The sequence below is a fragment of the Gigantopelta aegis genome, chromosome 4, assembly GCF_016097555.1.
Source record: "Gigantopelta aegis isolate Gae_Host chromosome 4, Gae_host_genome, whole genome shotgun sequence".
Taxonomy (NCBI): domain Eukaryota; kingdom Metazoa; phylum Mollusca; class Gastropoda; order Neomphalida; family Peltospiridae; genus Gigantopelta; species Gigantopelta aegis.
The window spans coordinates 58264773-58281522 of NC_054702.1; the positions used below are offsets into that span (position 1 = coordinate 58264773).

The window sequence follows — 16750 nt, forward strand, 5'->3', positions numbered from 1 at the left end:
ATACATTAAATAGAATGTTTGTATTACAATTGCTTTACTTTCACTTTAAGAGAGGTTATTGCTGTTAGTAATACATTAAATAGAATGTTGGTATTACAATTGTTTTTCTTTCACTTTGAGAGAGGTTATTGCTGTTACTTATCTGTCTTCTGAGTTTCTGCAAGAGGGTACGGAGGGTAAAATTACGTACTCTAAAATCTTGCAAAGTAATAGGCACCGGTATATTTTTTATAATTTTAGATAGATTATAGAAAGAGAAATGCTGTTTAAAATGCAGTGTCCAATTTTAAAACATTTAAAAAGAATAACCACCTATTAGGGGTACTTATGGCCCGTTTTGTTTTTGTTGTGTATTCTCAAATTATTTTCTGGCATAAAGCCTTCTCTCTCTCTCTCTCTCTCTCTCTCTCTCTCTCTCTCTCTCTCTCTCTCTCTCTCTCTCTCTCTCTCTCTCTCTCTCTCTCTCCCCCCCCCCCCCCCCCGTCCCTCTCCATCAAAAATTTAATATTACACATTTACTTTCTTTTAGGGCTTCAAAGACAAGGTTTATCGAGAGAGACGTATACTGTTTGCAGACTTAGCTGCCGAATATAATCAGTAAGTTGTTGCTTGCATTTTGAAGGTCATTTACGATTTCTGTTTATATATTGATTACCATTATTTCATAAATGGAATTGTCATGCCGCATCATATCAATCGGTGTTTAACGCTTGAGTATTAACTTTACTTCTCGTCTTGTGTAAACTAGTCCAACCTGCACTTGCTCTGTTTTACAAATATATTAATTGGATATGCAATTTGCGTAATTTGAAAATTGAAAAAAAGAAAAGAAATGAATTTCAATACAAAGCACTGTATAATGTATTATACAGGTAACAATATTTATAATTTGTTCATTAAAGGGAGTTTGCTGCATTGTAAGATGTTTCCGACTAATAAAATATTTCTACGATTAAACTTACATATTAAATATATTTTCTTTTTTTAGAATACCAGTGTCTGTATATTCAATGTGTTTCTGGTCGTCTTAATATTTGTAAGAAGCCCAAACTGGATTTTGTAATCAAATAATTTCGTACGTACGAAAAAAACATATTTTAGGAAATCAAATGAAATATAACCTAGTACAAATATTAGAACGATCAGAAACACGTTTAATATAAAGCCACTAATATTTTATGCAGAAAAATGTAGTTGATAATTAATTACAATCGTTAAAAAATCTCTGTTAGTCGATAACATCTTAAAGGGACATTCCCGAGTTTGCTGCATTGTAAGATGTTTTCGACTAATAAAATAATTCTACGATTAAACATACATATTAAATATATTTTCTTGTTTAGAATATCAGTGTCTGTATATTCAATGTGTTTTTGGTCGTCTTAATATTTGTAAGAAGCCCAAACTGGAGTTTGTCTTAAAATAATTTCGTACGTACGAAAAAATAGTTTTTTGGAAATAAAATGAAATTTAACCTACTACAAATATTAGAACGATCAGAAACACGTTTACAATACAGCCACTAATATTTTATGCAGAAAAATATATGTGATATGTAATTACAGTCGTCAAAAAGTCTCTGTTAGTCGATAACATCTTAAACATTGCAGCAAACTCAGGAATGTCCCTTTAAAAATTGCAGCAAACTCAGGAGTGTCCCTTTAATAATAAAGTAGCGTCACGCCGTCTCTCCGGTACCACGCACCCCCAACCCTCACACCTCGTCACCTTCCTATATTCAGGATACGAGCTGATCGAGAAAGTTGATCGTACGTTTTATGGTGTGTTCTCAGACGATTGTTACAACAGTCTAGACCGATAGAGACTGCTGCAATGAGTGAAAACCAGCCTCGGTGGCGTAACCGGCCTCGGTGGCGTAGTGGTTAAGCCATCGGACTACAGGCTGGTAGGTACAGGGTTCGCAGCCCGGTACCGGCTCCAACCCAGAGCGAGTTCTTAAGGGCTCAATGGGTAGGTGTAAGGCCACTACACCCTCTTCTCTCTCACTAACCACTAACAAACTAACAACTAACCCACTGTCCTGGACAGGCAGCCCAGATAGCTGAGGTGTGTGCCCAGGACAGCGTGCTTGAACCTTAATTGGATATAAGCACGAAAATAAGTTGAAATCAATCAATCGGTGGCGTAGTGGTTAAGCCATCGGACTACAGGCTGGTAGTAACAAGGTTCGCAGCCCGGTACCGGCTTCAACCCAGAGCGAGTTCTTAAGGGCTAAGTGGGTAGGTGTAAGGCCACTACACCCTCTTCTCTCTCACTAACCACTAACCAACTAACACCTAACCCACTGTCCTGGACAGACATCCCAGATAGCTGAGGTGTGTGCCCAGGACAGCTTGCTTAAACCTTAATTGAATATAAGCACGAAAATAAGTTGAAATGAATGAATGAGTGAAAGACTTTATCCAAGTTTGTTTAACGACACCACTAGAGAACACAGATTTTATTAATCATCGGCTATTGGATGTCAAACATTTGATAATTTTGTCTTACAGTCTTCGAGAGAAACCCCGCTGCATTTGTCCATTAGTAACAAGGTATCTTTTATATACACTATCCCGCAGACAGCATAGCACATACCGTGGCCTTTGATATGCCAGCCGTCGTGCACTGGCTGGAACGAGAAATAGCACAATGGGCACAGACTGGAATCGATCCCAAACCGAACGCGCATCAGGCGAGCGTTTCACACTGGACTCAGCCTTCTACGTTAACGTTTCTGTCCAGGAGCCTGATGGCGCCTACTTTTTAGGTGCCAAATAACAAAATTAGGAGCCATGTTTATATACCGATATAGTGTATGTATGTATGTATTGATGTATGTATGTAGAGTGTATGTATGTATGTATGTAGAGTGTATGTATATATGAATATATCTCTGTGTGTGTGTGTGTATGTGTGTTGTGTGTGTGTGTGTGTGTGTGTGTGTATGTGTGTGTGTGTGTGTGCGTTTGTGTGTCTGTATGCGAGTGTGTGTAAACCATTTGTGTAAATATTAAAGGGCCATTCCTGAGTTTGCTACATTATAAGATGTTTCTGACTAATAAAATATTTCTATGATTAAACTTACATATTTAATATATTTTCTTGTTTAGAATATCAGTTTCTGTATATTCAATGTGTTTCTGGTCGTTTTAATATTTGTAAGAAGCCCAAAGTGGAAATAAAATGAAATTTAACCTAGTACAAATATTAGAACGATCAGAAACAGGTTTAATATACAGCCACTAATATATTATGCAGACAAATATATTTGATATGTAATTACAATCGTTAAAAAGTCTCTGTTAATCGATAACATCTTTAAAAATGCAGCAAACTCAGGAATGTCCCTTTAAAGAACTTTGAAAAGCATGCAGTTTATCAGAGAAACAGCTGTGTAATTTATATATGTATTGGCTGACTTAAGTGTCTGTAGTTGTCTGTTGAGTATTTCATTTCAGCTTATTTTCGTGTTTATATCCAATTAAGGTTCAATCACGCTGTCCTAGGCACACACCTCAGCTATCTGGGCTGTCTGTCCATGACAGTGGATTAGTTGTTAGTTGGATAGTGAAAGAGTAGAGGGTGTAGTAGCCTTACACCTACCCACTGAGCCCTTAAGAAATCACTCTGGGTTGGAGTCGGTACCGGGTTGCGAACCCTGTACCTACCAGCCTGTAGTCCGATAGCTTAACCACTACGCCACCGAGGCCGGTTGTTGAGTATTACATCAGAAAGTAAATTCTAAGTCTGTACCATAATACCTTGATTGTAATAATTTGATTAAAACAACTTTACTAGAATACAACGCTGGAGAGTGGCAGTCCTCCTATACGAAACACAAAACAGTATTTAAATTCCTTGATGTATGCTGTTATAAATTTGTAATAAGTAGAAAAAAAAGTTTGAAAATTATTTTCCTCTGCTTTTTAATTCATGCATAAATGACACATTTTATATGTAACAAATATTTTCCAAGGATATGGGGAAACAAAGTGTCGCCTAGTCGTATCATCGCAAGTAATACATTCGGTAACTGGTTTTCTTCTTTATACTGAGTGCTGCGTAAAAAAAGGTTAAAGGGACGTTCCTGAGTTTGCTGCAGGGCACGACCATATGAAATGCTACAGTCGCCAAACGAACAAAATGGTCGCATATACGATCAAATCGGTCGCAATGTAGAGGCATGGGGCTACGTCGTGCACCGAAAAAGTCTTTGTCAGCATACTTGTCCCGGAAAAACTGTCTCTAGTCCTTTGTGTTTGGTTTAATGGTAACAGATTAAAAAATAATTTTCATCATAAATAAATGCTTTAAAAAAAAAAGAGGAAATGAAGGGCAAAATTTCAGCTCTTATCTTTGCACAATACTGAACCCAAGAGATATTTTGACAAGGTGGTGACTGTATGTCCCCATGTTTAACGGCACCCCAGCACAATAACTTCAAAAATTGAAAATGATTGGACAAAAACCGAACGATAAAGAAAGGAAGAGAAAAACAGAATCATTGGCGGTATCAAAAACGTTTAAAAGGGGTTGGCATATTTCTAATAAACTAGTAAATTGTATCGCTAACATCAGTGCATGCCATCATAGTTGTATATATTCTATCGAGCTCTATCCTTTGCATAGGCGTACGGACTTGCTTTTACCAGAATTAAAAGAAAATGCCCGTATCTGGATAACACCATTTATTGATATTAGCATTACTACCAAACAGCTATATAGAGTTGCAAACGAATCACTGCGCATTTTCACATGGATTGCAAACTAATTTTGAGGGTAGAATAATGGAAATACATGGTAAAAAGGACTCAGGTTAGCACATTGTGCCCGAATATCTGTATGATTTTTGGCCGAATATGAGGTTTTGCTCCAGCACTAAGGAGCAGTAGAAAAAATATCGTTGAAATGGGGTTCGTTCACACACGAGTCCCCGTGACGTGCACGAGAGAAAAAGCAAAAATAAGAAGAATCAAAAGCCCACTCTTGGTCTTGCTGTTCGATTTCGTTCATAGCATTTCGCAGAACGGGTCCTGGTCCAAGCCAATGTTCCTTGGAGATCAATAAATGCGTCCGACTCTGATTTGCTTTAATAAATATGTATGACACTGTATAATGGCGTTGGATTAAGAGGACGTAATTGAACGCGCCTCAGATCAAAATCCTTTTCTTTATGTAAGACTTTCATTGTCGACGCAGCCACAAAACTGTCACGTTTGCAGTACGTCGGCATGTGTACATATGTAGAGTTCTTGTAAATGGACTAAATTAGCATTTCGTCACGCCAGACACAATGTTCTGTTTTTGTGTAAACGTTTAGAGAGACAATACCATGCTACTAGTCACGTTTTCAATATATATATATATATGTATATGTATGTATGTATGTATGTATTTGTCTGTCTGTCTGTCTGTCTGTCTGTATGTATGTGTGTGTATGTATTTGTATGTCTGTCTGTCTGTGTGTGTGTGTGTGTCTCTCTCTCTCTCTCTCTCTCTCTCTCTCTCTCTGTGTATACATACTATCTATCTATCTATTTATCTATATATATACGTGTGTGTGTATATATATATATATATATATATATATATATATATATATATATATATATATATATATATATATATATATACATACATACGGGGCGCGTGCACACACATATATTAAATAAACTTTTAAAATATTAAAATATATCCCATAAAATGTTAAGAGTTTCAAGCCTGTTGAAAATTTTTCGTTTATACACTGCATACATACTATATGCTAGAATTATATGCTAAAATGTAAAAGATCCAAGTATTTCATTGAAACTATATTTATGGAAAAATTCAGCGGACCACTGGCCGTAACGTGATGAACTGTCATTGGGATATTTATAATATCTTACACTTGGTGGGCGCAGAGGATTTTTACGTTCATAAATATTTAACCTCATTTGTTATTTAATAAGTGTGCGTGCGAACATAAAGAACACGAATGTGACATTTGTAACAACAGAAAACGGCTTTAAAATGAGAGCGAACCTTAAAAATAAGAATCTGGTCAAGGTGATTTTGTACAGAAAGCATTGGCTCTCTCTCTCGCTCTCTCTCTCTCTCTCTATATATATATATATCTCTCTGTCTCTGTCTCTCTCTCTGTCTCTCTCTCTCTCTCTCTCTCTCTCACTCTCTGTCTCTCTCTCTCTCTCTCTCTCTGTCTCTCTCTGTCTCTCTCTATGTCTCTCTCTCTATGTCTCTCTCTCTATGTCTCTCTCTCTCTCTCTCTCTCTCTCTCTCTCTCTCTCTCTCTCTATACAGATTTTTAGAGGCTGTCTTAGCGCTATGACGTCACTCCGACATGTGACATAGCTTATATTACGATGGTTTTACGATATCGTAATGCTAAGATAGCTTTGAAAATGTGGGCCCAGTGTCATTGATCTAAGAGTTATAGCGTGTACGAACTGGACCTAATCGTGAAACCTTAATAATATAGTAGATCCTAGTTTCAACCCATGAAAATGGACACTAAGTTTGGTTAATCTACAAACATGTAACACATCTGGATAAAGTTACAACAATTTCATTTCATTTCAACTTACTTTCGTGCTTATATCCAATTAAGGTTCAAGCACGCTGTCATGGGCACATACCTCAGCTGTCTGAGTTGTCTGTCCAGGACAGTGAGTTAGTTATTAATTGTTAGTGGTTAATGAGAGAGAGAGACGGGTGTAGTGGTCGTACACGTACCCATTGAATCGTTAAAACTCGCTCTGGGTGGGAGCCGGTACTGGGCTGTGAACTATGTACCTACCAGCCTTATGTCCGATGGCTTAACCACGACACCACCGAAGCCGGTGTTACAACAATAAAAGAGTCTGTGAAGTTGAAATGAGTAGCTTCCCTTTAAAATAGATTAGAGATTGTTTGGTAGACAGAGTTTTAAAGTCACTAATGCTTTAAATGTTGTTGTTTTTCTCTTTGTAGTGGCAACATCATCCCACGCGTTGAATATACTCAAGAAGAAATAGAAACTTGGTATGTTTCAAACTATTGAACATGTTTTGTCGGCTGTTGTTGTTCGTACTTTTTTAATGTGTTATTCTACATAAGTACTTTCTTTATGGAGGAAATGTTTTATTTAACGGTGCACTCAACACATTTTATTTACGGTTATATGGCGTCAGACATGGTTAAGAACCACACAGATATTGAGAAAGGAAACCCGCTGTCGCCACTTCATGGGCTACTCTTTTTGATTAGCAGCAAGGGATCTTTTATATGCACCATCCCACAGACAGGATAGCACATACCATGGCCGTTGATATACCAGTCGTGGTGCACTGGCTGGAACGAGAAATAGCCCAATGGTTCCACCTACGGGAATCGATCCTAGACCGACCACTTAATTGAAAACAAAAGAGACGTTTAGGCTACCCGTGCAGCATAAATATAGAATATCAGATTACTACGTTTTGATATCGTGGTTATTTGGCGAGGTTTAGATAACGGTGTAACAGGTGAGCTTCAACGAGCCTAGCTGTTACATCGTTATCGAACCTAGCCAAATAACAACGATATCAAAACGTTGTAACCTGATATTTGTTTTATCATGCAACCCCTTTCAAGTTATATTTTTGTAATATATTTCAGTCAAAAGCGGTATAGAAACTATTAGTTTTATCTTGTAGAAACTACTTCCGGAAGTCGGACAATAGCAGGTGCCCAAAAGCATCTTGGGAATGGCATAGCCAGCCTAAAAGTTATGTGTTTCCAAATTTTAAATAAAATACTTTGATTATATTTCAAAGTCTGTTGTGTCACATTACAATTTTTGTGCCTTTTTCTGTGAAAATAAACTCAAGTATATGTGTGACCTGAAGGTCTACATCACTGGCTGCTAGTGACTGTGACGTCAGACGCTGTTCCCAATGTAAACATTCTTTGCAGGAAGCTACTTGCGTTTTTGTTTCAAAATGTTTAATTAAAAATGCTGGCTAGTTCCGAATGGGAGCGAATGATGAAGAATTGAAAAATAAGATGTATTTTGATGTTACAGGAAGTGTAAATGTTACATTTATTTATGCAGTTCAACAATTATTGCTGTAAATGGATGTTTGAAAAATTAGAAAACGATCTACCTGAAGATAGAGCAAAGATTCGCCATGCGCACAACTCATTTCCTAGTGACATGATAACACTTGCTAGTGACATGATAACACTTCGAATTATTAGGTAGGAGTTATCAGGTCAATAGGAAGCGTGGCTGCATGATAAGTCAATAAATATAATGTGTCAATATGAAACAGTAAATTTTAAGATATCTAAATTAATAATTGAAAGACAGTTAAAAGAACAAAAAATATGTCTGCATTTTATTATGAATTAAAAATATTTCTTTCTTTTCCCCCAGGGGTATTGTGTTCACTGAACTAATGAAGCTATATCCAACACATGCTTGCAGAGAATACCTGGCTAATCTTCCACTGTTGGTTGAACATTGTGGATATAGGTAAGATAGTATATAGATATGTAACTTTCATTTCATTTTAACTTATTTCCGTGCTTATATCCAATTAAGGTTCAAGCACGCTGTCCTGGACACACACCTCAGCTATCTGAGCTGTCTGTCCAGGACAGTGGGTTAGTTGTTAGTTGGTTAGTGACAGAAAAGAGGGTGTAGTGGTCTTATACCTACCCATTGAGCCCTTAAGAACTCGCTATGGGTTGGAGCCGGTACCGGGCTGCGAACCGTGTACCTACCAGCCTGTAGTCCGATGCTTTAACAACTACACCACCGAGGCTGGTTATTTAACTTGATTTAAACAGTATTTAATACTGCCATATTTTCGGTTTTTGGATCAACCAACAGGCGTATACCTATATTAAGGCCTCTGTCATACGTCATGATTCTTGTAATTTTAGAAGCGTTATGAAGATAGTTATTACTCCTGTAATTTGAATTATTTCGTATGTTTAGTTTCTATAAAGAATTCTAAATTTTGCACTAAGAATGCAAGGATTGTAAACTGTTATTATTATTGTAATTTCAATTAGTTGTTATGTTCTAGTTTTTGTAAAGTTTGTATGACGAAAATAAGAATTGTAAACTTTGCACTACGAATGCAAGCAGGCACGTGTGCAGGGATTTTAGCAGGGGAGGGTCTAGACCGTGGGAAGCAAAGTTTATAGGGGTGCGGATCGAGTAATAATCCCCCGGAGAATATATCGAAAACTTTAAAATACGAAAATATAGCATGAATTGTAAAATCCATGGTATTTTCGGTTCAGCTGGGAAGTCACAACTACCGAGTCTTGATATGTATGATGATTGATATTATATCTGAGGTGGAGAATCGTTAAACATGAGTTCCTGATCTCTCCCTTGCATTGTGATAATTACCGAATCGTGTATTTCTATTATCGTATTCATTGGCAATAAAATAACATTATCGAAGTCTTGCCTCAGTAAGTCTCCTCAAAATACACGCCAAGTTCAGTAGGATCGTCCCTTTACCATTTGACACCGTGATGGTAATGACTTCGATTTTATATGACGCTGTTATGGTAATGACTGCTTGAGATTCCTAAGATAAAGCCGATAAGACGTTACGGAATCGCAGGAAACACTTTATACATTAACGCAAGTACGCAGTAGCATTTCGTGATGAATAACAGCTAGGCTGATTAAAATAGTTATTCTGTCTGGCTGATAATTATTTTGGGGTCAAACTTGTAATGACTGTATGCTTCAAGTTAAAACATATATGCAACCAAGTCTTTAATTTTTAAGATACTGTCAATGTATGAAGACTGGAGACACTGTGTTTGGAAGACCTATACATTTAAATTGTGTACGTCAACATATTTGTTGTTGAAGGGGCGTATTTTATTAAACAAATATTCAACAGATTATTATCTGATCGTCTGGTTCGTCTGCCTACATATCAGTTATCGTCCCATTTAATTGACCAAAATCCGGAAATACATCCGCAAAAGTTGTCTGCTGTCTGAGTCAATGACCATGATTATTTTACGTTTGACAGCTTTGTAGTGACAATGTAGTTTGAAAACAGGTGTAACTGAGGACTTTTTTTGGTAATTCTAGCCCATGCAAATATAGTACTTTTAATGAAAAATGGGTATACTCCGGCTAGGTTTAGTGGGTGTGTTTGTTTAACAAGTATACTGCGACAGAGCTGGACAACAGGGGTTGTTCTTTTCAGGACACGTTGCTCTCAGGCAGGCATAGGTACACAGGGCCGTAGATACGATTTTTTATTGGGGGGGGGGTGGGGGGTGGGGGGGGCAACTGAGTAGCTTATAGTCTAAAACCCCTTAACGGTTAAGATATTTTCTTTAAGTTTCTATAATTGTTTCCGGATTGTTTTCTGGGAGCAACTGCCCCCCCCCCCCCCCCCCCCCCCCCCCCCCCCCCCCCCCCCCCCCCCCCCCCCCCAATAGCTACGGCCCTGTTATATAAAAAAAAAAGCCACGGGCCTACTGATATTAATAAAAGTGCTATAGTCACTAACGTTTTATATATATATATATATATATATATATATATATATATATATATATATATATATAAAAACATATATTTAGCGTCATTAATGGTCGTCTGTGGCCGGTACAGACATTCTGAACATTAATTTGGTTAGAGAACTGACTTTGAACGTCTGGGTAGTTCCATCATATTCACGTAGTCTAGTCAGTACGTTTTGTCCCATGTAAACAATCAGTATGAAGAAAAATATCTTTCGAAATAACCACGATTTTAAATCGTTTAAACCTGGTAGTCTATGTATGACGTAGGTTACTTACAAACATAACTTAAAGAAATGCTAAAGCAAGGCTTTTGGCCAGGTATGCATATTCAACGATACATAATGCACATTATTGCATAATATCAACAAGTATAATCGTATAGTTAATTAATAAAACGGTTAAATGTGACGGCTATTATATATAACGGGCGCAGCCATTTTGTACCATGCCAGTGAATACGCCCCCTGGCGAGCTGGTGGTTACGTAATGCATAACGTGTCACGTCAGGAATTAGTCTTCGAACTGAAGAAACAAAACACTCCTGATTTTTGCGGATGCATCGCAATGTTCTGTAATAATATCCATCCCAGTAACACAGCAACGTGTATATGTGGTTTATTTTTCAATACAAAATAAACCACCATTGTCAAAGTGTTGAAATAACTGTATTATGTTTTGTATATAAATTAACACACGTACTGAAATAATAGTCGGAGTGTTTTCTTGGTTAATTGGTCTTTTCTCTCCGTGGCCTGTACCTGTGGTTCTTGATTGGCAGGTGTATATTTAGACGGTCCCCAGACACTGTGCCTAGACACACTAAAAAAACGTGCCTCTTTTATTAAGATCACAGGGTATTGTGTGATAACCTCAAATCGTAATGGACTTTACCATCCGTCCTGCTTTATTACTATAATTCTGTAAAACCCTTGTTTAAGTAGACTTTCCCATCTAAAATCACAAAACTGACCAATTACGTAGTCCCAAAGAAAAGAAAATTATCACTTTGGTATCGCGAGTGGTCGTTTTTGCTCGAACGTATCCTACCAATAGGCCTAATAATATGCATTTTTTCTTTGGATTTTTTTAATAGAAAAAAATACTATAACTCCATTTCGTTATACTGATGCAAATTGAAATATATTTAGTTAAATAGTTTATTATACTATCAAGTCATTAAGTTGTTTTACAAGTCAGGTTGATGAAATTAGAGCGTTTGTTTACACTGTGCATAATAGAGAAGTTGGACCTGAGCTGATGTCACTTCGCCTCAAGCTATACCACCGGACGTCACAAAAACGAAACAAAATGGCTGCCCCCAGTTAATCATGGTTTTTTCTAAAATTACGCGTTTTTCATTTGTTAAAGTGTCAGTATGTGTTGGTGGTCCGGGTATGCATCTTTCCAACAAATAAGGCTCTTGTTGGAGTTTAGTCTACCTTTAATTTTCAACCCACCCCTTTTAAAGAAAACTATTTTCACATAATTAGAGGGTAGTGTGAAGGGGTGGGGTTGCCTTTTGTGAGTGTATGAACATATTTTGAAGCTTAAAGGCGTAGTTTCTCCTCTCCCCTCTCCCTGCTAGTTACGGTCCTGCGTCCCTACTAACTCATTTTTAGCAAATTTTATCAACAGGAAAATCTGATACAAATCATTTTATTCTCGTAACCCCTTTGACTTTACGTTTTAGTTTGTTTTTATTAATTGCAGGGAAGATAACATTCCACAGTTAGAAGACGTAAACAGATTCCTACAAGGTAATATTCTATTGTGAGCATTTCTATAAATTAGACTGTTTATATATAATTACACGTATGGTGTTATTGATATAATATGATTTATTGTATCATTCATGTTTGTAATGTTTTAAAAGGTTCTAACACAGGCCATACATGTGTGTGACCATATATAAATATTGCTTAAACTAAGAATATATAATTGTCTTTGGTAATGCGTGCAACGCTATGTGGCCCACACACGGACACAGGAGAGTATGAACACATGCAATAGTTTGTGTTACATGTGTACACAAGCCCATATTTCACTTACTGAAAATTTCAGGCACACATCACGTATGTTATTAGTCCCATACCAGTCAAACCGGAAGGGACTACAGGTTTTGTCTTCGTTTGTCTGTCCATCTGTATGTCTTTCTGTCTGTCCTACATATTAGTCAATGAGTACTATGTCAAACGTGGAACTTAAAAGTTGAAATGTTCAGGAAAGTTGTCCTAGAGTATGATAAATCACATCAAAAGTCCACGCAAATCTGACTCAGGAATTCAAGATGGCGTCTAGACATAATAGGAATGCAAAGAAAGTGTCTAAACATAGGTTTTCATACACAAGCAACTTTTGCTTGTTACCAATTTTAAGTGTGCTTTGTATTTGACATATTTACCGTTGTAGTGGCCACAGTTATTATTTTTTTATTTCACGTTTTCAAATTATGTAGTTAATTATAATAATAATTAACGGAGGCCTTTTTGGGTGCCATCTTGAATTCTCGTGTTACCTCTTCGTGAATTTACGAGGACTTTTGGTATGTGTTTTGCCATACACCAGGGAAATTTACGAGGACTTTTGGTATGTGTTTTGCCATACACTAGGGCAATTTACGAGGACTTTTGGTATGTTTTGCGATACACCAGGGAAATTTACGAGGACTTTTGGTATGTGTTTTGCCATACACTAGGACACCTTTCCTGAAAGGTTCAGCTTGATACCAATTTGTACCAGGCTTGGTCTATTTTAAGTTATTACTCCTGGTCTATCACGTTTTATTTTCTTAAGGATTTGCCCATTTTTGACAAAGTTATGGTTCTTGAACTTAGGACATATGAAGATGTGTTAGGCCTATGTAGGGGACACGTGTTGCTTTAGCAGTACTCTCAGAATGCTTGTTAATATAACATTTACTTTTGTAGCACGGACGGGATTCCAAGTCAGACCTGTGGCTGGTTATTTGTCATCACGTGACTTTTTGGCTGGCCTCGCTTTCAGAATGTTCCACTGTACACAGTACATCCGACACAGATCCGACCCGTTCTACACCCCAGAGCCGTGAGTATTTAAATATTCTGAATAAATTATAACCTTTAATTTTATTACTAAAAAGGACTTACTTTGACTTCTAATATAATAATTATCAGAAGTTAATTTAATTCATGTGAATATTAAATGATCTCAGTAGATTTTCACCTCTAATTTTATTATTAAAAGGGATTAACTTCAAAGTTTAATTACAATCATAAATTAAATTAATTTTACAATAAAAATAAAATTTGAATGACAATGGTGATGATGCTGATGGTGGTGCTTCTAATTGTGATGATGTAAAAAATAAATTAATAAAGTCTGAATGGTTTGTTCGTTTTCTTTAGCAAACATCATACTTTTCAGAATATTTATTAATAGCAATTGAAATGAGTTTGAAGCAGCTAAACTCAGCTGATAATGCTATTTGCTGTTGGAAATAGACGTGACTGAGACAACGGGAGGGTGTGTACTGGAGGTGGGATAGGACGTAGACTCAGCACATTCCTCTCAGTAAAATTAACCGAATATAAAAGGCTATGATACATGGTGTACTGTCTGTAGCAAAGTGCATATAAAAAAAAAACACCATTTGCTGCTATTTTGGTAGTTTCCGAGTTAGTTAATCCATTACGTGGACAGGCAGCACAAGAATCTTAGATACTGGTATATCAATATAGACGTCATTGTAGTCATCATCATTAACAAATGCTATTGGTTTTTTTGTAGCGATGCTTGTCATGAGCTGTTGGGACACATGCCATTGTTAGCAGACGTCAGTTTCGCCCAGTTTTCCCAAGAGATTGGACTTGCGTCATTAGGGGCATCTGATGAAGAAGTGTCGAAACTGGCCACGGTAAGATCCACAGGCAGTAGCTCTGCACTTATTCAGATCCGTAAGAAGGATACTTTACGTGGGTAGAACCGATTTATTTGGGTACTAGGGCCGGCACATACTCCACAGTAACCTTTTTCTCTCTGTATGACCTGGAAAACGATTTTCAATCATTTGAAAACAAACAAAAATTAGCAATATTATATATTAGATGACATTGTCTTTTATGACAGTTATTTATAAATAGTGGTACACTACAATAGTATATATATTATATAACACCCAGTATCATGTTTATGGCGCAGTTTCTGCTAATACGTATACAGGGTTTTTTAATTTACATTTCAGTTAACGTTGATCTGTTTTTGTTTTGTTTTCAGTGTTATTTCTTCACAGTAGAGTTTGGTCTCTGTAAGCAGGATGGTCAGTTGAGAGCGTACGGCGCAGGACTTTTGTCTTCAATAGGCGAATTAAAGGTAGGACACAAATATTTACTAAGATTAATATGACGTGCATGTTACTATTAATGCATTCGGTGGATCATACGGCCGATTATGGAATCTTTGGTATCATATCTGGGATACTCTGGTATAGCTATAACGGTCTTCAAATAATTTCGTACGTACGAAATAAAAATATTTGAGGAAATAAAATGAAATTTTACCTAGTACAAATATTAGAACGATCAAAAACACATTTAATATACAGCCACTAATATTTTATGCAGACAAATATATTTGATATGTAATTACAGTCGTTAAAAAGTCTATGTTAGTCGATAACATCTTAAAAATTGCAGCAAACTAAGGAATGTCCCTTTAAGTGTTATTTTTACGTCGGAGATGGCGTCAACGTTTGCGTTTAGCTTACGTTTTTGTGTTTAGCCTCTTTATTTCTCACAGTAAGTCCTTGATCAGTGAAACTTGGTTTGGTTTATGCATGTTCATATTAAGGCACGTTAAATTTTAGGTTTTCTTTTTTTTTTACAAATGTATTAAATTAAATTTAATAAAAAGGTGGCTTTTTGTTTGTTTGCTTTGTTTATTATTACAATGAGATAAAAACCTAAAGATGCATCTATGAGTGATACTAAATTAGTTTATAGTTTTTTGTGTTTGTTTGTTTTATTTAACGACACCACCAGAGCACATTGATTTATTAATCATCGGCTACTGGATGTCAAACATTTGGTAATTTTGACATATAGTCTTAGATAGGAAAACCGCTACATTTTTCCATTAGCAGCAAGGGATATTTTAGATGCACCATCCCACAGACAGGATAGCACATACCACGGTCTTTGATATACTAGTTTATAGTAAGTTAAATGCTTATTTCTACGTAATTTCTGGTCATAATTATTTTAGTACCTCAAATTTTATTTATGGACTTTGGATGGTCGTGTGCATTTTGACGTCCACGTACGGACGCAAACGCACCCGTCCTAACTCGATGCACAAGAAAATGTATGATGCATTATGTCTCTAGTAGTTGTTAATGATAGAGAGCATTGTGGTTTTGTCCGGAAACATGACTAAACTTCATTACTGCAACATGATTTAGTAACGGTTTAACCTACAAAAGTCTAGGAATGTCAGAAACGACATGCAGTTTATGTAGCAGTGCGTTGTCCTATTAATTATGTATTAGTGTCCCATCTGTTACTCGTGATTCACACATTATCATGTTTTGGATAGACTGTCTTATGCTGAATGTTAAACACGACCACGTTTGCTACAAATTTCGTCAACGTTTACTCCACGATAGTGTCAAAAAGTACCTAAACATTCTGTTAAAAGTTTTAGGTTTTTTGTTTTTTACCGACCCTGTTAAAATCATACCTTTTTTTTGTGTTAATTTTATTCCATTACAAACACCATGACCTCGTTACACGAAACAATCTTAGCACTAAGAACACCTAAGTACAGGTACTTATTAACTTAAGGTGATTTAGCGCTAAGATAGCTTTGTGGAACGAGGCCCTGGATAGTGGCAGTCCGCCTATAGGCCAAATACCAGGTATTGGTTAACGTCACGATTAGCAATCAGAATCTGTCAAACCTTCCTTTACACTCTTCCTTGTGCAGAGAAACGATTTTAATCTTAGATATACCATCAATGGAACGCTTGGTCCACAAAACTGTGTGGGAAGTTTCAAGTAATGGTATTTAATTGTTTCAATCTAACTAAAGTGAAAATCAGTTAAAGGGACATTCCTGAGTTTGCTGCAATTTTTAAGATGTTATTGACTAACAGAGACTTTTTAACGATTGTAATTACATATAAAATATTATTTTTTTTGCATAATATATTAGTGGCTGTATATTAAACGTGTTTCTGATC

The 16750-nt window shown here is 36.5% G+C and overlaps 1 protein-coding gene across 1 annotated transcript in view; it reads left to right on the top strand.

Moving 5' to 3' along the window:
- Positions 1 to 16750, top strand: part of LOC121372139 (tryptophan 5-hydroxylase 1-like) — a 42738-nt gene that overhangs the window by 20963 nt on the left and 5025 nt on the right. Inside the window, exons 5-11 of the mRNA XM_041498405.1 lie at positions 530 to 597; positions 6973 to 7023; positions 8399 to 8497; positions 12247 to 12293; positions 13464 to 13599; positions 14302 to 14428; positions 14788 to 14883. Of these exons, the coding sequence (XP_041354339.1) occupies positions 530 to 597; positions 6973 to 7023; positions 8399 to 8497; positions 12247 to 12293; positions 13464 to 13599; positions 14302 to 14428; positions 14788 to 14883 (624 nt within the window). The remainder of the gene's footprint in view (positions 1 to 529; positions 598 to 6972; positions 7024 to 8398; positions 8498 to 12246; positions 12294 to 13463; positions 13600 to 14301; positions 14429 to 14787; positions 14884 to 16750) is intronic.